This window comes from Electrophorus electricus, chromosome 9 (assembly GCF_013358815.1).
Source record: "Electrophorus electricus isolate fEleEle1 chromosome 9, fEleEle1.pri, whole genome shotgun sequence".
Classification (NCBI taxonomy): Eukaryota; Metazoa; Chordata; class Actinopteri; order Gymnotiformes; family Gymnotidae; genus Electrophorus; species Electrophorus electricus.
This window is the reverse complement of record NC_049543.1, coordinates 24465648-24485288: the sequence shown is the minus strand read 5'-3', so window position 1 is coordinate 24485288 and position 19641 is coordinate 24465648. Positions and strand designations below refer to the sequence as shown.

At 41.0% G+C, this 19641-nt stretch overlaps 2 protein-coding genes across 4 annotated transcripts; both read left to right on the top strand.

Annotated features, from left to right (window-relative positions):
* Positions 1 to 3840: 3840 nt before the first annotated feature.
* bdh2 (3-hydroxybutyrate dehydrogenase, type 2) lies at positions 3841 to 8934 on the top strand. 2 transcript variants are annotated; one of them, XM_027021839.2, is made up of 10 exons: positions 3841 to 3888; positions 4353 to 4440; positions 5497 to 5575; positions 6047 to 6143; positions 6379 to 6487; positions 7074 to 7134; positions 7464 to 7577; positions 7914 to 7972; positions 8205 to 8297; positions 8501 to 8934. In XM_027021839.2, the coding sequence occupies exons 2-10, from the start codon at positions 4369 to 4371 to the stop codon at positions 8552 to 8554; spliced, it is 738 nt and encodes a 245-aa protein (XP_026877640.1). In that variant the 5' UTR covers positions 3841 to 3888; positions 4353 to 4368; the 3' UTR covers positions 8555 to 8934. The 2 variants fall into 2 exon arrangements, with proteins under 2 accessions (XP_026877640.1, XP_026877641.1); XM_027021840.2 differs by having other exon boundaries at positions 3881 to 3971.
* Positions 8935 to 9082: 148 nt separating this feature from the next.
* Positions 9083 to 17931, top strand: si:dkey-162b23.4 (sodium/hydrogen exchanger 9B2). Of its 2 annotated transcripts, XM_027021837.2 has the most exons (12): positions 9083 to 9711; positions 10293 to 10500; positions 11037 to 11207; positions 12022 to 12164; positions 12269 to 12396; positions 12756 to 12931; positions 13289 to 13395; positions 13605 to 13754; positions 14994 to 15102; positions 15587 to 15723; positions 16736 to 16919; positions 17785 to 17931. In XM_027021837.2, exons 1-12 carry the CDS (start codon positions 9643 to 9645, stop codon positions 17844 to 17846), a joined length of 1644 nt encoding a protein of 547 aa, XP_026877638.2. In that variant the 5' UTR covers positions 9083 to 9642; the 3' UTR covers positions 17847 to 17931. The 2 variants fall into 2 exon arrangements, with proteins under 2 accessions (XP_026877638.2, XP_026877639.2); XM_027021838.2 differs by lacking the exon at positions 13605 to 13754.
* Positions 17932 to 19641: the final 1710 nt, after the last annotated feature.

Below are 19641 nucleotides of genomic sequence, written 5' to 3'. Positions count from 1 at the left end.
ATCATTTGGACTATTTTTGGTGTTTCTTTTATGTGTGCAAAACAGCACAGGACATATTCCAAATGCAGAATGCTGGGTACAAGAGAAAAGGCAAGAAGAAATTACTTCCCTCCTCTTGTGGAGAACTGGTGAATCCCTAGATCATTAAGATAGATCATTAAGCCAACCCCCTCCCCCCCAGCAGCTCTGAGCATGGTTGGCCAACAGCGCTGAGAAAACCTTCCTTGTTTGTCATCATTCCATTTTCCACTATGATTGAAAAGGTTACAAACCCACTGCAGTCAATGACTGCTTCAAGACCCACTTGAAAGCACATCACAACTGCACAGCTTCCCTGCGATGAGCTCCAAGGCCCGTCACGCAGGCAATCTCATGTCCTGCTACCTTTGCGAACTTGGCGAGACCGTTCTACTTTTTGGTCAGAATTTGCTTTACTTCTATAGTTTTTTTTTTCGTATATATGCTATGTCTTCATAAATAAATAATCAACAGAAAAAGGTTTAATGCAAGTTATGCATCTGTATCCATCTATCTTGAGTTGGCTAACAGAAGGGGAGAGGAGAATGCTAAAACAAAATTAAAAGTGGTTTCTATTGTAAAAGTGGTTCATGTGGAATGATGATCTAGAGAGGCCACCTTCTCCATTCAGCATACAAGATGCAAGCTATAACTCATGCAGAGTGTAAGGTGAGCTTGAACCCAGGTCAGGATACCAATAGCCTAATGGGTGAGCAACCACGCATTAACAATGGTGGACCCGTGTGCAAAACAGTTAGAGATTGGATCAAGTAAAACAAAAGGAAAAAACTAAACACTATGCCGAGCATGGAAAAAAGGGGAGAACAAAGGATGCCACGGGAAGAAATGGCAACCCCGAAGCACTGGGGAAAACCAAACTAAAACTTCCCAAACAAAATCAGAAAACAGGGAGGAACTTGAATGGCTAAGGGAAGCCTCAGGAGAGTAGACAGACTCGAGAGGGGAAAACTGGAGAACAGAGGGGGTGTGTAAAAACACAGACACCCTCGCAGAGCAGAGGTATAGCACAAGGGCTCACAGACCTCAATACCCAGAGTTACCGGCTAGGATCTTGGCTCAAAACTTTAGCAAAGTCCCAGCACTGAATGCCTGGGTCACTGGGCTTATATAAGGTCTAGCCCAGCTGTTGAGTGTTAAGCCTGTTTACTGGCGTGGTTGACTCGAGGCCTCCCTCTGGTGGCCGGAGGGGGCCTCGGCCTGGTGCCAACCCTTACAGAGAAGATATAATGTCCTGCTGTTTGGTTAAGTATCATTTAACAATTGCACTTTGCAGCTGTGGCACTTCCAGAAATTGGGTGTGCCTTGGCAAAAGTAGGTTGGCACAATTTTCCCTCCAGAAATAATCAGTAGTACAATCTACAATTCAACTACTGCCAGTATTTACATACAAAAAAATATTGCAACAGGCTTTGTTTCTACATAGCTAGCAAAACCTATCCAGCTATAATAATAATAATATTAATAATAATAATAATAATAATAATAATAATAATAATAATAATAATAATAATAATAATAATAAACAACATCAGTTCTGACTGCTGAGCTATTTTCACATTTGTCCCCAATACTAGAGTCCACAACCAGTTCGATTCAGTCTGAAGCACAGCGCTTTTTTGTATACATGGCATTACACAGTGCAGAACCACATTCAAACCATAAGCCATTCTTATATAAGAAAGTTTATTCATGAAGGCCAGCAAGACATATGCGTCTTTCTAAGATGCTCTCAGTATACATGCTCTCTCCACAAAGATGAGCTTTACTACCAAAACTTTGCTCCAGTCCTATGAAAGCGTATTTTTATTAGGCTTTTACCACTGTACAATATTGATGACATGGGACTATTATATGCCTAGCCTACATTAAACACACTGCAATCACGAAACCTGAAAAGTGAAGTGACCGAGCTGGAAAACAGCTTTCACACTTGACCAAATATACTGAATTCGCAGAGCAAGCGGAGTAATGTGAACACGCTCTCCTTAAAAGAAATGAGCAGCTTGGAAGCCAATATGGGAGTTCATCAAAACACTAAAAATGGCAGAAAGAGCAGTCACTTAAAGGCAAATGCCACGGTAAGCATGAGAATTAGTAATAAAAATCCCTTAATCCCTTAAACCCTTATTCCACTTTGATTGGAAGGGCTAATTTCAAGTAACTGATAACTAAATGGATGGTTTGGATTAAGCCTACTCTAAACGAGACTGTCTCAGATGTTGATTAATGTGTCAAGTCAAATGTATTTATATAGCGCTTTTTACAACACATGTTGTCACAAAGCTGCTTTACAAATGTATGTGTCCAGTCCCCTAATAAGCAAGCTGAGGGTGACAGTGGCAAGAAAAAACTCCCTTGGTGGGTTTAAGGAAGAAACCTTTGGAGGAGCAAGAGTCAAGAGGGAAGCCATCCTCCATCGGGTGGCCCAGTTCATGTTTTACGTTATTTTTGGTCCAAATAGCCACTTCAGCACAGATGTGTAGCTTGAGTCTGTTCAGTGGGTCTAGAGGGTGTGGCTGTTTCGGGGATGGGAGCATCTACTGGCAGGATCAGGACATTTTCTTAGATGCTTTGTCACTGGTGAGCAAGTCTAGTCCAGCTGGCATCATCTCCATGTGGCACAAGAATGTCTGTCCAGGGCAAAGGAGAAGTGGGTGTTGGGGGGTGGGGGTGGGTTGGGGGGGCAATCTACTACAGAAACATAGTAAGTGTAAAATTTCCTTTCTTTTCTCTACTTTTTAATGGAAAAATATCAAACAATTATTTAAAATAATGCAAAACTGTAATAATAATATAAAACACAGCATGAATATTCTGTAAGTACTCTTACCACAAACTTGCTCTCCTTCAATAGGTAATACTTTTACCCATGATTAATTAGCTTTTATTTGTTTTCCTTTATTCATAATAAATGAGCTTTTTATTTGTTTTTTCTTTGCACAGTTTGAGAAGCAAGGTGCACACACACGTGCGCGCACACACACACACACACACACACACACACACACACGCACACACATTATATAATATTATATATTATATAATATTATATATAATATTATATATATATATATATATATATATAATATATATTATTATATTATAATATATTATTAATATATTATATATTATATAATATATAATATTATATATAATATATTATATATAATATTATTATATAATATTATATTATATTTTATATATATATATTATTTGTTTTTTAACGGATGTATTGACAAACAAAAGATTAAATATTTGAAATCTGATCACAGATTTTTATTTTGAATTTAATTAACTAGTCTAGCATATGTTACATATGAGATGATAGGTGGTGCTGAATTGTAAGCGTTTTATATTGTATTATAACGTCTGATCTTCAATAATAGGTCCACTGGCTATGACAGTGTAACTTATTCTATAAACCATATTAAAATAATTTGAATACCCGTACTGGTGTTACATCGAAATCTGTGACCACGGAATTCTGTGACCACAGGCCGCTGTTGCATATTTTCTGCCTGTATTGAAATTGTTATAGTTGATTTTATACAATGTAGTAAAACTGCCAATAAAGGTTTCTACTGACAAATCATGGCTGGGGTGGTTAGTATGACTGACCAACATTACCTCTATAGGAACCATAGGAACATAGGAAGCAACAATAGTGAGCTATTAGGATTTACCAACTCCGTTATTTATGAGTAGTTTACGCTCTTCTTTTCGTTTAATAGTCGTTTACTATTAATAATGATCCAGAACGCCTACACGCAGCAGGACTTTTATTTTGATACATTTATTTTCCTTTAAAAAAAGCCTGCATCACGTGTGGACGTTTCTGCAACTCAAGTTGTAAGTCGCTTATGGTGTTTTAAACAGTTTTTATATGATACGTTTCTGTCACAGTAGTGACATTGTGGATTGTGTCGCTCGAAGTAAGCCACAGCAAAATGTCTTCTTTTTCTCAACTCTGTTTCGATGGGCCATTGCAATGAAAAGTCTGCTAACACCAGAGCTACCTGGCAACTAACAATAACAAATGTTCAGTAATATCACTAACTATATTCTGGAAAGCATAGACTTCTATAGATGTACTTTAGATCCAGTGTGCTGAAGTACAGTCAAGCCAAATGAACCATCCAACCAGCAAAAAGAAAAAAAAAGTCCTTGTCCAATTACTAATGGAATGCATTATGGGCTTATGTAACTTATTTAGAAAATACTGTATGCCTCATGCTCACAAGCAAGTGCCACTAACGTTTCTTAAACGTCAAAGAATGATCCAGCTGACCAGATCACACTTTCCACTGTTGCAGGCTGTAGTTGAAAGCCATGGGAAGACTGGATGGCAAAGTGATCGTCTTGTCTGCAGCTGCCCAAGGGATCGGAAGAGCAGCTGCTATAGTAACCCTTTCTTGTATCATAACACAAACCTTTGACAGAGTACTCAGAGCACTGTCTTTCTTCCCTCTTCCGTTCGGACTTTCTCTTGCTGTTTCTGTATACTACCAATACAGTAAAATTGCTGGGATTAAAATTGCAGCGATAAATTGTCATTGGATGTGAGACAAGCAAGCATTTTGGATTTGTTGTGAAACTGTCAGGCTCGCGGCTGTCAACGCGACTGTCACAGGCCTGCTAGCAGGTCAAGGGTAAATAGATCTTTTTGTTCAGCGGGCAGTGTCTTTAGTTGGGAGGTTGTTCACTCAGGTTTTAGGAGCCTGACATCTTGCAGCCCTCCGTGTGAAACATTCAAGTTTCCCTTATAGCTGAATTTGTATGTTAAATAATAAAAGGGATAAAGTCAGGTTGTTGCAGCCCCAGGTTCAGGAGTGAATGACCAGTCTGGCTGTTTAACAAAAGACCTTTTTTTTTTTTTTTTTTGCCTAGCGAGCCCTTATTCACAAACCTTTAATTTGATGTTGAGCAAAACTTAAGTGGAGCAGACACAGGCGATTCATATGCAGTGTGGAATGCCATTTATATGTAGCAGAGCTGTTACACGTCAGCGGACAAAGCAGATTACGGGCAGCTCCAGGTGATGGAGGCAGCAGAAGCTCAATTCTTATACTGCTATGAAGGAAATGAAAGGAACTTCCCCTTGGGTGATTGTAGCACCAAAGCCACTGCATGGTGTTTCTTTCTGGCTTGGGGCAGACTGGTCCGCCATGCTGTTCAGACAGTTAAAGTAGGATAAGATAGGCCCAGGGGGGGAAATGATCTTTTTATAATCCTAATGAAAACAAGTGGATTTATTTGTAATAGCAGAAAATGGCATCTTTTCTTGACAGGAAAAAATGGCATTTTATGCTGGCCTAGTTATCAGGAAAGATCAACATTTTCATTTTTGTCCCTGGATTTGCAAAATTGCCTAAAAACTCCATACTCTCTCTTATTATGTGGAATTGCACTTGGTTTTAGTAATTAAATGCAAATTAAACCGGATATGTATTTGTTTAGGCTTTTGCCAGAGAGGGCGCTCAAGTCACAGCTACGGACATCAATGGCGAGAAACTCAAAGAATTGGATGGCATTCCAGGTAGTGTTCTGCTGCCATCTAGTGATGCATTGCCAGTTAGCCAAACCTGATAAGTAGAAGGGGATCTTTATTTTTCAGCTGATAAATGACCTCAGTTCCTGTTGCCAAATTCTTCCATGGTACATTGGCATGGTCATTTTTGGATCTCAGACCGGTTACAGTATATAGACACCTAATGAAGTTTAACTGAATTTCCCCATGATTAAAAAAATCATGTTACCATGAATGATCTTTTGTCTAACCTAGCTTATACTCAGTTTTCAGTAAATGAGCTCACATGACTATTAGTTGACCTGTCCACCCCCATCCATGAATAAGTAAGACCACTGATCAACTTCTTCCTCTTCTCTAGGCACCCTCCTTTCACCCCCAACCCTATAACACCCTGAGCCGAGTGTCTTTTTACTTGGTTCTAAAGGTGGAAACATATTTGGCTGATTTCTTACAGTTCTCTTCCTTTGTTTTGTCTAGGGATTAAGACCAAGGTTGTTGATATAACCAACAAGGACCAAGTGGAGGCACTGGCTCAGGAATTCAACCACGTGGACGTGATTTTTAATGTGGCTGGGTAATTGCTTTAGATCTGTAATAGATGCACACGTTATACACCTTAATGTAAACTCCATGTAGACTCTTCGTAATATCTCTTTGTCCTGCTACGTTTCTCACCAGATTTTGTATGGTGTAACTTAATGTCCAAAACATGCATTTTGAAGTTGTAACTGCAGTCCCAACCCCCATACCCCGCACATTGCCTTACTGAAGTCAGGCAGTTGATTTGATCCATTAATGACTCTGTCCAGGTTTGTCCACCATGGTTCCATCCTGGACTGTGAGGAGGCCGACTGGGACTTTAGCATGAACGTCAACGTACGCAGCATGTACCTAATGATTAAGGCCTTCCTGCCTAAGGTGACCTAATCCTTAGCCACATGTTGCCCTACCTGTTTCTCCAGTTTGTTTTCATTATAGACATTCAGTTTATTTTTGTTATTTACTTTCTGAGATTAACACAGAGCCATGACACAAGTGGTTAGCATCTAGTCCCTCTTAGAAATGGGGCAAAAAGGGAAAAAAATAGGATAATTGCCTGGTTCCAGTGACTCTGGGTCACTAGTGATTACAATTCTATTACAGGATGAAAAATTAAAACATTTTTTTTAATGCAGAAAATATGAGCAAGTTAGACAGTTGGATGTACTGTGAAATTATCATTAGATTAGATTAGTTCTCAAACTAATTTTAAGATCAGATAAGATGAATTAAAGTGACTTTGGACTTTGCTCTAATTCGATCAGTTAGCTAATATTGGTATACCTGGATACTAGATTTGGACAGATTTGTAATGTAGCCCACTAATTTGATTGTGAAGGTATTCTGGTCCTTGTTTAGGGCAGTAGTAGCTCAGTGGTCAATTGCTCAAGTTGTACTCAGCCATAATTGTAAGTCGCTTTGGATAAAAGCGTCAGCTAAATGCTGTAAATGTTTATCCATATAGATGCTGGCCTGCAAGTCTGGCAGTATCATAAATATGTCATCTGTGGCATCAAGTATCAAAGGTATGAATGATCTGTTTATATATTTGGCAGAAAAATCTTTTTTTTTTTTTTTTTTTAAAAAAACCTGTTATTCTGAATTATGCTACCCAGTCCTTCAGCTCTTGTAGATGGTCCAAATTTATGCACTAACCTTGTTCCCAGTACACCTGCACCAGGTGTTCAGTGTTTTTTATGGCTCAGGTGTGTCTGGAGCTAGGATGAAGCAAAAACAAGTACTATCCGTTGGACCCTGAGGACTGACTGAAAAACACTGCTGTATTATCACCCTGATAGATGAGAAAAGATCATGTGATTGTCAGTTTGAGTTGCGTGCTCATTTTGTCCTCTAGGTGTTGTGAACAGATGTGTCTACAGCACATCTAAAGCTGCTGTGATCGGCCTAACCAAGTCAGTGGCAGCAGACTTCCTTGAGCAAGGGATCCGTTGCAATTGCATCTGTCCTGGTATGCTGCTAATACCGCAGGCCATGTTTCCAGGGTGGGTGGATGGATGGATGGATGGAAATAAAACTATTTATATAGCACCTTTTAAACAATTTAAAATGTCAATATTTTACAGTGAATTTTTCTTTTTTTCTTTTTTTAAATTTTTTTTTTACCAATGTCAGAAGTAAAATAACTAATAAACAAAAAACATGTCCAATATGTTTCAGGGACTCAAAGAATCCATATTTACACTATACATTCAAATAACACTAGGCTTGTTGCACAAACTGCATCTTTATTTAATCATTTAATTTAATTTTGAATATAGCACTATAGTTTGGCCCTTTTCCCCAGGTACTGTAGACACACCATCATTAAGAGGACGAATCCAGGCCAGACCTGATCCTGAGCAGGTAGTGGTAGTACATCTGCGGCCTCCTATGCACTGCTCAGATAACCCGAATAACAGATGATCATGTCTCACCTATTGTCAAGCTTTCATAAATGAACAGAAAACTAAGGGTGGCTAACACTGGATGAAAAGCTAACATGTTCTCTGCTAGCTCTGTCATTAGAATCCAGGTAACTGTTTCTGCCAAGCCGGTGAGAGTCATGTGTCAATATGTTGCCTTCTGGTCTTATAAGGCTTATAAGGACTTTATCGCCCGCCAGAAGATAGGCCGGATGTGCACTGCCGAAGAGGTGGCTCACCTGTGTGTTTACCTGGCCTCAGACGAGGTGAGGTCATTCTCTGAGATACACTACACGTAGATGTCACTGCAGACCATGCGAGTGGATTGCACCTTTTGAAGATTAAAGCTTGTTTGGGCCATTACATAAATTTGATGGTGTTGATGGTTAAGTGGGTTACATTTGAAACATATGAGGCTCAAGCTTGCCTGGCTAATCGGCTAACACAGTAATGAATGATTATCTTGCAGTCTGCCTATGTGACTGGCGCAAAATACATCATCGATGGAGGATGGAGCCTCTAAACATTTAGCACCTACTATGAAATGTAGTACCTTTCAGTAGCACAGCTTTAATACAGTTTTATCATCAAAGTAATTTTTGATGCATCCAAATGTCTTGTGGCACCTTTTGAAATTTTCTATAAATGAGTTAAAATGTCTTTTTTGTCTTGCACCACCAAAGGATCCAGTTTCAGATTCCCATGATGAAGGCTGATCTTAAATAAATTGTCCTTTTTTTTTATGATTATCGCTGTACTTTAAAAAGGGAAATTGAAATGTGTTAGTGATTTTGTAGATTACTTATTTCCTGCACCACACTTTTGATTAAATGAACCATTGTGTGGAATAAGGAATATTTAGCAAATGGTGAATTAACGTGTAATAAACATATTGCCTTGAAATAAGTGTGGAGTTTGTTTAATCGTTGACTTTGTTTGACTTATAAACTCCGTGCAGATTTGCAGTTGGACACCTCCGTTTTAGCTAATCTTTCCTCCATATGTTACTCAAATCCATCGTCCTCTTGATTTCTCATGTGACTGCAGGACACGCAGCGGGATCTAGCTAACGCTAGCTAGCTCCATCATTTAGCTAAGCAGACAACTAAACTAGACAGCTTGCTGTTTATTTTAGCTGCCTTACTAAAACTGATCATACACCGAATTTTCGTCAGCTGATGTACCAGCCTCTCATAAGTATCTGTTAAATTATTCTGTCAAAATCGGATTAAATAGCCATTTAATTACCAGATTACATTGTTTGTACTCCTGTGTTATAAGACAGCCAGCTAACCGGATTCTAGCCAGCACAACGACATTATTTCTGTACAGAATAGTTATAAAAATGCTTTTATTAGTTTAATATTTTACTTTAACATAACCGTCTAGATTCGGTTTTACTACACAAGGAAGTAGCTAAGCAACTGCTGCACGTGACGTCCTGGTGAACGCCAATACTCAGATTATAACTCAGCAACAATGATAATAATATAACTCAGCAACAATGATAATAGTGAAGAGGTTATCGCAGGTTAGAGGCTGAATGATAAATAACAACGTGAACGCCCCGTTAGTGAGCAGCACCCGTGCACCACACACGCCTGCTCCAGCATGGACGCTGCGCGGTCCACACCGCATCCTCCTGCCTGTTCACAGACAGAGGATGAAACTCCTGTGCAGGTAAGAGCTGTCTGCATGCCACTGAACACTTGAAAAACACTCTTTAGCATTCTGCAAGAGTAGTGCAAAAATGTTTTTCAAATTGTCTTATTAAGTTGCACTCGACAGACTTCTAAGTTGTGGGCAATGCTTTGATTTATGATGCATATACAAGCTACAGTAAGATTTCATACAGTATGCTGTATGGCCTTGATTTTGTATAATTTTTTGGGTTTTGCCTGGAACCTGCTGATGTGAGGGCCACTTTGTTTCACTCTGTCTAAAGACTCTTTTCTCACTTTTATGAGTTTTCTTTCCCCTGGTCAGCCTGTGCAGTGCAGTATGTCTGTAAGAGACAAACACAGCAGTACAAACAGGCGGCCATGATACTGTCAATACAGTCAGATAATACCCTTTCTGATACCTCCCTGTAATAGGACATGATGACGTTTGTCAGAATGGCCAAGGCTAAGTGCGCACCGCTGTTGTGGCCTCATCCCCCTTCCTGCTTGGCTCTCCGAGGGGTCGTTTTTTGTTCTTTTGCTACGAGCGGCTCCTGCTGACCTCCCTGCTGACCTTCTGCCTTGGTTTCCGGGGCCCAGCATTGCCTTGCCATGGATCAGGCTGTGGTCAGGGACGCAGACAGCCCAGGCACCACCCTCCCCGAGGATGTGGTAGCATTCGTCCCACGGGCGCCATGCCTGATCGACGCCTGCACCAACACGGATCGGCCGCACATGTGCTGCGCCTGGCTGCGACGGTGGTGCCGCTGCCCCCCACACGGGCGCCCTGCTCTCCTCATCACTAAAGGTGAGCCCGGAGGCTACATCAAGCGTGGATGGGTGTAAGGAGGAACAGATGCAGCCATTTCTACTCCCAAAATGATAGATGTTGGGATCAATCCACAAACACTGGCTGATGCCAAGGGATGACAGTGGTGCTACATTCCATTAAGCACTGAATAATCGTATACAGATATGAACTTAATATCAGTCTGCTTCATCTAATTTGCTTGGCACAAGTAAGCTGTTGATGGAAAGTCCCAGTCAAGTAATGGTTTTTCAGTGCAGAGTTGCAAACAGCCTGGTAACAATACTGTAACTGATATGGGGCATGGTAGTGATTGTTCCTATTTGTCTACAGTGTATGAGTTTCATGCCAGCGCCTACATGGTCCCTTTGGTTACCAGGAGTGTGTAAATATTGGTTTGAAAATCTGTCATTTGTTGGAATGGAAATGAGCTTTTGTTTAACATGTGGTGGGCACACACCCTGGTTAATAAGTGATCCGTAACTCAGGGCGGCAGTTGAGGTTCGACTGCACATTTCCCTGCTGTACTCCCACAGTGGTTATGGCTGCGGTGTCGTTCGGGGTGGTGTGGTCTATCACCGAGAAGGAGTGTCTCCCCGGAGGCAACCTGTTTGGCGTCTTTGCTGTGTTCGGCTGTGCTGTCGCTGGAGGGAAGCTGGTGGGGTTCCTCCACCTCCCCAGACTACCACCTCTCCCTCCACTCCTCGGTTAGACCCTCTCACATCCGCTCATTTGCCCTCTTTGGTTCCCCCGATCCGTCTGTCTGTCTCTCTCTCTCTGTCTCTCACCCAACTTTTTCTCCATCTCTTTCTTCTCTAAAAGCCTCTTTTTCTCTCTTATCTTTTGTTTTCTTTTTTCTGCTCTGTAATCTGACCATGAGTCACTCCCTGTGTTTTCACAGGCAGGGCAGTGGGCATAGAAGTCTGCGCTTTATTGCACCACATACAGTGTTTGCACACTGGATTGATCGAATCGCATTGTGGCCTTTTCACTGATGCATACATTAAAAAAAATCCTTGCCTTATTCAAGCCCTACATACAGACTTTCGTAACTTCTAGTCTTCCATTACCGATCTGATCACACTGCTGCTGTCAAACAACCGTGTGTTATCAGTGAGCAGTATTGCTTTCTGAGAAACAAGATCAACTGACTTGCATGTCTAATTGAGGCACACGTGGCTGTGAACATCTCTGTTGCAAGATGACATATTCTAAATAGAAAGATGCATACTAAAAGAAGTCTCATATATTCTTCAGAGCTTTTAACTACAGTATACAAAACAGAACTAAAATCATTCATTCTTATTTAAGGAAAAAGGAGAACATTTGACCACATGCAGCTATGGTTCCTTTTTATTTTATTCATTTTGAAGTTAATGTAAACATAACATTCATCTTGCCAGGTGAACCATCCTGTGGGAAAATCTGAAGTGTCATATATATACAGTCAATTTGTCTTCGTATCTTCTGACTGGCCACAGAAGGTTGGTTTGGATTCTGACATTTTGTGTGTGTTTGTAGGCATGCTGTTAGCAGGGGTGCTACTCAGAAACATCCCAGTGGTGACAGAGGCCATCTATATCGACTATCGCTGGTCTGCCTCTCTGAGGAACATCGCCCTCTCTATAATCCTGGCCAGAGCTGGCTTGGGCTTGGATGCCAAGGTGTGCCACACAACGTCTGACTCCATTCAGAGTGTTAGAACAAAGGTTATGGAATGATTGTGTTTGTATCCATGTGCATGTGTGTGTGTGTGTCTGTGTTCCAGGCCCTCAGGAAGCTGAGAGCAGTGTGTGTGCGTCTGGCTGTTGGTCCATGCCTCATAGAAGCGTCCACTGTTGCACTAGTTTCTCACTTCTTCATGGGACTGCCCTGGATCTGGGGTTTTATACTGGGGTAAGCCACCTGCCTGCCGGGTAAGCCACCTGCCTGCCAGGTAAGCCACATGCCTGCCACATCTCAACAGTGCCTTTTGTGGGATGGATGATTGTGAGAAAATCCCTTTTTTATTATCAGTGAAATAATGAATAACAGAAGCCTGTCATACAAGCTTGCTTCTATTATATTTAGCATCATAACTCCAGCTTTTTAACCTATATGACCAAGCAGGTCTTTCTGCCTCTTTGAATGATTTTATACTGATCTGAGACCAGTTCCAAAGTCCAGCACTTAGTGGGGATAGTTAGAGCATGCCGAGACTCGTGTGCCTCCTGGTCAAGCAGAGAAGCCTCATGTTCGCGTCCGCCCTGCTGCAGGTTCGTCCTGGGGGCCGTGTCCCCAGCGGTGGTGGTCCCTTCCATGCTGCTCCTGCAGAAGGATGGCTACGGCCTAGAGCAGGGCATCCCCACGCTGCTGATGGCAGCCGGCAGCTTCGACGATATCCTGGCCATCACTGGCTTCACCACGTGCTTGAGCGTAGCATTTGCTACAGGTATAGGGACTTTTACCTCAAACGCTGTGCTGGGGTGGCGGCCTGGAAGCCACACTTCCTCGTAGAGTAATTCTAATTCTTGTTCGTGCGACGTGCTTGGGTCAAATTGTGAGAAGCTTGCGAGCTCTTTCTTAAACTAGCACTACAGTTGCTTTGTCCAGGAGATGGTGCTAATGCAATTCTGAATTTTCTTATGTAGTAATTTTGTGCACCATTACTGCTGGGCCTTATAGTTGTGGCTTTGTTGGGACATGAGATGGTATTACATTAATTTAGCTCTGACATATGATGAATAAAAACGGCGTGTAGGAGAACTGCAGACCTGCTCCGTATAACGGCCTGTCTGCTCTCCCGCAGGTTCTACGTGGTTCAACTTACTCATAGGGCTTTTGGAGGTGATAGGCGGGATGACTGCTGGTGTAGGCCTCGGTTTCTTTCTTCGCTTTTTCCCGAGCAGAGACCAGGTAAGTGCACCTCCATTCAGCATTCCTAGTTCACAGAGCTTACACAGTGCTTACATAGACTCGAGCGCTATGCGTCTAGCAGTAGTGCGCTACTGACCAAACTTCTTACATTTACCTCTGTTTGTTCAGATTGTTTTTGACCAATAGTAGTTTACCTTTAAACATTTGAAACGTTGTACATGTGGTTTCTTGTCCACAACCTTGCACAGAAAAGCCTGGTGAACAAGCGCTCATTCCTGCTGGTGGGCCTGTGCTTGTTCGCTGTGTTTGGCAGTAATGTCTTTGGCTTCCCAGGCTCTGGGGGCCTGTGCACCCTGGTGCTGGCCTTCCTCGCTGGAGTGGGATGGGGCCCAGACAAGGTCAGCGCCTCCACAACACATCTGCACTGGGGCCTCTCACTCTCCTTCTTTCTTTTTCTATATTTATGTCGCTAATAAATCTTTTTTTCTTTACCTTTTTTTACTCTTCCTTGAGCATTTCTGCTTGTTTTTTCTTACTTCTCACTTGTTCTCACTCTCACTTGTTTCATTTCTTGTTCACCTTGCGTCCTTTCCTCTCACACTCTATTTTACACACACACACACACACACACACACACACACACACACACACACACACACACACACAGAGTCAGCAGTCACACACTTTGAAAAGATATTTGCCTCTGAGCTGAGGGAGCAGCTACAGTTGACATTTAACACTGTGAAAACACGTCTGTAATGTCATTTCTGTAGGTCCTAACGATGTTTATTACACATGTAAACATGCCTTTTATATAATATCATTTCTGTGGGTCCTAACGATGTTTATTACACATGTAAACATGTCTTCTATATAATATCATTTCTATAGGTCCTAACGATGTTTATTACACATGTAAACATGTCTTCTATATAATATCATTTCTGTGGGTCCTAACGATGTTTATTACACATACAAATATGTCTTCTATATAATATCATTTCTGTGGGTCCTAACAATGTTTATTACACATGTAAACATGACTTCTATATAATGTCATTTCTGTGGGACTTCACGATGTTTACTACACATGTAAATATGTCTTCTGTATACTGTTTATACTGTTAGTTGTTGTGTACTCTGTAGGTTCTAGCAATGGTTATTACACATATAAACACGTCTTCCACTCTCAGGTCTGCAGGTTCGAACAGTAGTTATTTTATATATATATATATATATATATACACACATTTTCTGTAAACTAATGATTTCTCTAATGATGTTAATTACACATAAAAAGTCCTTAAAAACACAGGAAGATAAATTGCTGTACTAAGACTTCTGATTTCTGTTATTACAGTGGATACAGGATACACACCACAAAGAGAGTAAAATGATGTTAGAGATTTTAATATGTCTGTCAGTGTGAGTTCCATTTAGAGGGTCTGTCTCCACATCAGCGGTTAACATGGCAGTGATGATGTTTAGGTCCTTGTTGCAAAAAGGATGGAATGTTCCTTTTAAATATGAAACCACACTGTCTAAAGATGAGGGTACTTGTGTCTGTGCATGTGTATGTGTGTGTGTGTGTGTGTGTGTGTGTGTTTGTGTGGGCGTGCGCGTGTGTGTTCATTCAGGTCCCTGTAGAGGACATTGTGAGCAAAGTGTGGGATGTGTTCCAACCTCTTCTCTTTGGGCTCATTGGTGCGGAGATCAACATTGGGGCCCTGGACCCCATCACTGTGGGTGAGTTACACTCGCCACAACTGAAACTGGAATTGGAAAGCAGCTTTCAGCATGCATTAAATGTTTCTCATACATGCTTGAGATATGTCAATATGCTATTAATATTTATAAAATCCATAAAAGAAAATATCAGTATCGGATACAGCAGAAACGTAAGGGACATATAACATGACAAACTAGAATGAGATGTTTTTTGACAGATTTAAAATCTGATATGTAGGGAATATTACAGGGTCTTTGAGGGAGTGAGTTCCAGAATTGGGGGGCATTAACACTGCACCCCCTCCTCTCATACTGTGGTCCTGAAAAGAGCTCAGAGTACGTTATACAGAACTAACATGTCTTAACGGCTCTAAGAAAACATACCACTATCTACACAGGAAATGGGAGGCTGTGAGAGATGTGATCTGTGTGTGTGCGTGTGTGTGTGTGTGTGTGTGTGTGTGTGTGTGTGTGTGTGTGTGTGTGTGCTTTTTTTTCTCAGGCTTTGGCCTTGCAACCCTCTGTATTTCCCTGACTGTGCGTATTGTCTTCACCTACATCATGGTCCTTTGTGCTGGCTTCAACTTCAGAGAGAAGTTGTTTGTCGCTCTGGCCTGGATGCCAAAGGCCACTGTTCAGGTAAACAATCACCTGAGGCACTTGCCTCCAAAACAAAAGACACTTTATATAAACCAGTACGAGCAGAAGAATTTCAGAATGTCCTTAATCAGATGCCTAATAATAAGGCATCCGGATACGATGGATATCCTGGTGACTTTTATGAACACTTTTGGCCCGTACTAGCTCCCCTGGAGAACGATAAAGGAAGTAAAACAAAATATGACATTACCCACTGAAATGAATGCTGCCACTGTCTTACACCATCTAAAACCCAATAAGGATCTTACCTCACCCTCAAGTTACCTACATCACTATCACTCCTTAACACGGATACAAAAATGATCAGCAAGACCTTGGCCAGATTATAATGTTATCCTGTCATTTATACACCCTGATCAAAGTGGCTTGATCAAAGGAACACGCTAACATGCACAGACTACTTAACATGCACAGACTGTAGACACATTACACTTGACTCCATAAACTAGAAACTGTTATAATTATGCTGGACACAGAGAAGGACTTTGATAATTAAATAGAAATTTTTGTTTGCCATATTACATATATTAGGTTTTGGGTACACAACACCCAAGGCTATTGTTAATACTAATGGATTACCACTAATGTATTACCACTAACAAAGTAATAGGATAGGGAACAAACCTTACATTGGGTTCAAGACACATTACTATGCCCTATAACTATGAACTTTGAAACAGCTTGGCTAATATAAACCAAATACTCGTTAGCTTCATCTAGTTATTTCCTGGAGTACTGTCTAATTACAACAAGGAGAGAACAGTGGGTTCACACTGTCATTCCTCAATCTTTTAACTACATACCTTTCACGTTAGTTTCAATGGAATGATGATTATAGTTTTTAACCAAACAATATGCCTTAAAGTTAATGACCAAATAATAGCAATTTAAGATGATACAAGGAGCAGGAATTTAACGTGAATGCAAGCCCTTGGTATACAGTTGAGAAGGAGCGATGGGATTGGCCAAATCTCTCTCCGTCTCTCGGCAGGCCGCCATCGGCTCGACGGCGCTGGATATGGCGCGGGGCCGACAGGACGAGGCAGCGCAGCACTACGGAATGAAGGTGCTGGCCGTAGCCGTGCTCTCCATCCTGATCACCGCCCCCACCGGCGCCCTGCTCATCGGCCTGTGTGGCCCACGGCTGCTGCAGAAACCCAAGAGTCCCGAGTGGGGTGAGATGTCACGCACGTACACGTGGTCAAGGGGTGTATGAACAGCACATGCAGGAACACTGGCACGGCCACGGGGTGTATATTCCATTTGTCTATATCAAACACTTTTTACGAGCGTAAAAGTTGTCAGGAATTAGGCATAAAAGATATTGAACGTACTTGGCATTTATAATAACTTGCGCAATATTTCTACAGCCTGTGTTCTTTTGATGTTGACTGGCTAGTTTAACTTTTGAATGGCTGGACGTTGTTTGTTGAGTATACAGTTTCTGCATCTACACATCTTTTCTTTGGCTTTAATAACCTATCATGGCTCTTCAGATCTTGACATTTTTCTGCACAAGATTGCAACCTTTGGCATAATGATGTACCCCAAGCGCTTTCTACCTTGCTGTGATGTCGGCATAGATATTCTGCAAGTGCTTTTTAACAATGGTGTGGAAAAAGAAAACAGTCAGATTATTTATACAAAGCCTAGTCTTCACACATGGAAGATGCTTTACTGAACAAACTTGAGCATCAAGTGTGCCAAAATATTCCACAATATTAGTAAATACCTTGTTTGTGTTAACAAATACTTTTGCAAGTATTATTTCCTAACTGAAATGTAATAATAAAAATCAAACATTAACAAGGGAAGAGGGAAGGTGTCTCCAAACTTTTGATGGGTAGTGTCTGTCTACTTTGAAGCTAATAAGAGTTAAGTTCACTATGAGGAGGCTTTCAGTAAGAAAGTGACCCTCTTCAGGGTGCATGGCAAAGTCTGGTTCCCACCCTCAAAGGGACGACAGTACCAGTATTGTCATGCAGTGTCCCGTCGGCCAACGTTCCAACACACTGCATTTTCTGTTTTCTGGATGCGCAGCTGTGAGTCACGGTGCACTGTCGGCAACGGACACACCGGTCACCTACGAGAGCGCAATATGAGGAACTTTCCAGAACCAAGTCTGCCTGAACGCAGATGTGGCCATATCCAGCAGTCGTCCTCCACAGCTCAAGATGGTCCTCTGAAGCTCACAGTGGTCCCTACAACACTTTCTAGGGGACTTCCCGGACTACTCTATGAAAATACGCTCTTCAAAGAAGTACAGGTGGAAAACTCTCCCCTGGTTTTGGGTGTAATACCCTATTTTTACAGACAGGGGATCTTTGTCTACTAATGACTGCAGAAGACTTATTATTGCCTTTCAGGCCGACACAGGCATCATCTATGAACCCAATCAAGAAGTGTCAGGCCAGTTTGAAATATTTCAGCGTTATGGGCTTTGGCCTAAGTACGAGTGATATTTTCATAGCGATCTGTTGTTAGGTCAGTGATATAACCGCTGTAGCTGTAGCTAAAAATAAGTGGGTACGGTGTAAGGAACTCACTGTATAAACATGGATCTAATAAGGGATCGGTTCATAGGTATACGCCTAGTATTTAGAGGGTACTGATGTTTACACATCTTTCTTTTCTCATTATTTAATTGCTGTTTTATTTAGTTCTCTCTATACGCACACACACACTACTTCATTGGCAACACCTAACTTGTACCTACTGTAACTAGTGACTTTAATAGATGCAACCATCATATAGGGGCATTTTAGATGAAGCCCATCTACTGACATGAGCAGCTCTTCATTTATCTGAGCCTTAATTTACTGGAGTCATTTACTTAACCCTTATTTCTATCAACGGCTGGGCCTTTAAAGGTTAAATCATTGCCACTCAACACTAGCCATTGTAGAACTACTACCCACGATTTAAAATATGCCAAAGCTTCTGGTTCAGTAAAACATCTTTGGTGAAATACTGGCTGACAGGTGTGTGCATCTACCGAAGTAGGCCATGTTTAGTTTAGTTTCCTTTAAAAATAATGGATCTCATCTTCATCAGTTTTAATAATGATCATATTCAAAACTGTTTAAAGTTTAGTCATACACAAATTAACTGTTGCATGCTTTGCAATACGACCGACACGTGTCACATTTTAAGTGGCTCTGAAGTGTATTTTCTTCAATTAAAAATCTTAAGATTCAGAATTTTAGTGTGTATAATTTGGATATAAAGCATATTGGTTTTACTAATGTATTTAAGTTTTGTCAGAACCCCTTCACTTTTATTTGACATGGGACCAAAGAAAAACCAAATTGTTCTATCTTGCTTTTAAGGATTGTGTTTTTAATGTATAGTCCAAATTTGTATCCCAATGGCTTTTAAGGCCAGTAATTGTATAAACATTACTACTTAAGACTCTAAATGGCTTATTTATAATTTAAGATTTTTTAGTAATGTTTTTTATTAAAGTAATGTTTTATGAACAGTCAAGTAAAAGTGAAAAAATAAAAGTGAACAAAATATTATTATATACTTGCATTTTGTGTGCCCTCTATGTGACATCTTTTGCGTACATCGATTTGCACTTAGCAGTCAGGTTCTGCAGAGTTGCTTGAAGATAGCACTGGCCAAAGAGAGCTTGGGACTCTCAAGATGATCCTCACAACACAAACATGATACAGTGGAGGAAACAATTTTATAATCATAGCCTTGGATGAAAGATGATCAGATCTGTAGCGGTGTATTTATTGATTTTTTCAGTAGCTGCAGCAGAGGGAAGAAAAAAAAAAAAAAGATGAGTGCACCCTTTGTTTGGACAGTGAGGTGTAAAATTTCCTTTCACATTTGAGTGTGGATCTCGGCACAGTGCATCCAATAGCACGGGATGCAAATGATAATAAA

Bases quoted from the DNA above. Each gene is read 5' to 3' on its own strand.
- si:dkey-162b23.4 (XM_027021837.2), top strand. From the start codon at position 9,643: ATGGACGCTGCGCGGTCCACACCGCATCCTCCTGCCTGTTCACAGACA. The intron at 12,165-12,268 runs GTGTGCCACACA...TCTGTGTTCCAG, and splicing joins GCTTGGGCTTGGATGCCAAG to GCCCTCAGGAAGCTGAGAGC. The intron at 12,932-13,288 runs GTATAGGGACTT...GCTCTCCCGCAG, and splicing joins GAGCGTAGCATTTGCTACAG to GTTCTACGTGGTTCAACTTA.
- bdh2 (XM_027021839.2), top strand. From the start codon at position 4,369: ATGGGAAGACTGGATGGCAAAGTGATCGTCTTGTCTGCAGCTGCCCAA. The intron at 7,135-7,463 runs GTATGAATGATC...TTTGTCCTCTAG, and splicing joins TGTGGCATCAAGTATCAAAG to GTGTTGTGAACAGATGTGTC. The intron at 8,298-8,500 runs GTGAGGTCATTC...ATTATCTTGCAG, and splicing joins TTTACCTGGCCTCAGACGAG to TCTGCCTATGTGACTGGCGC.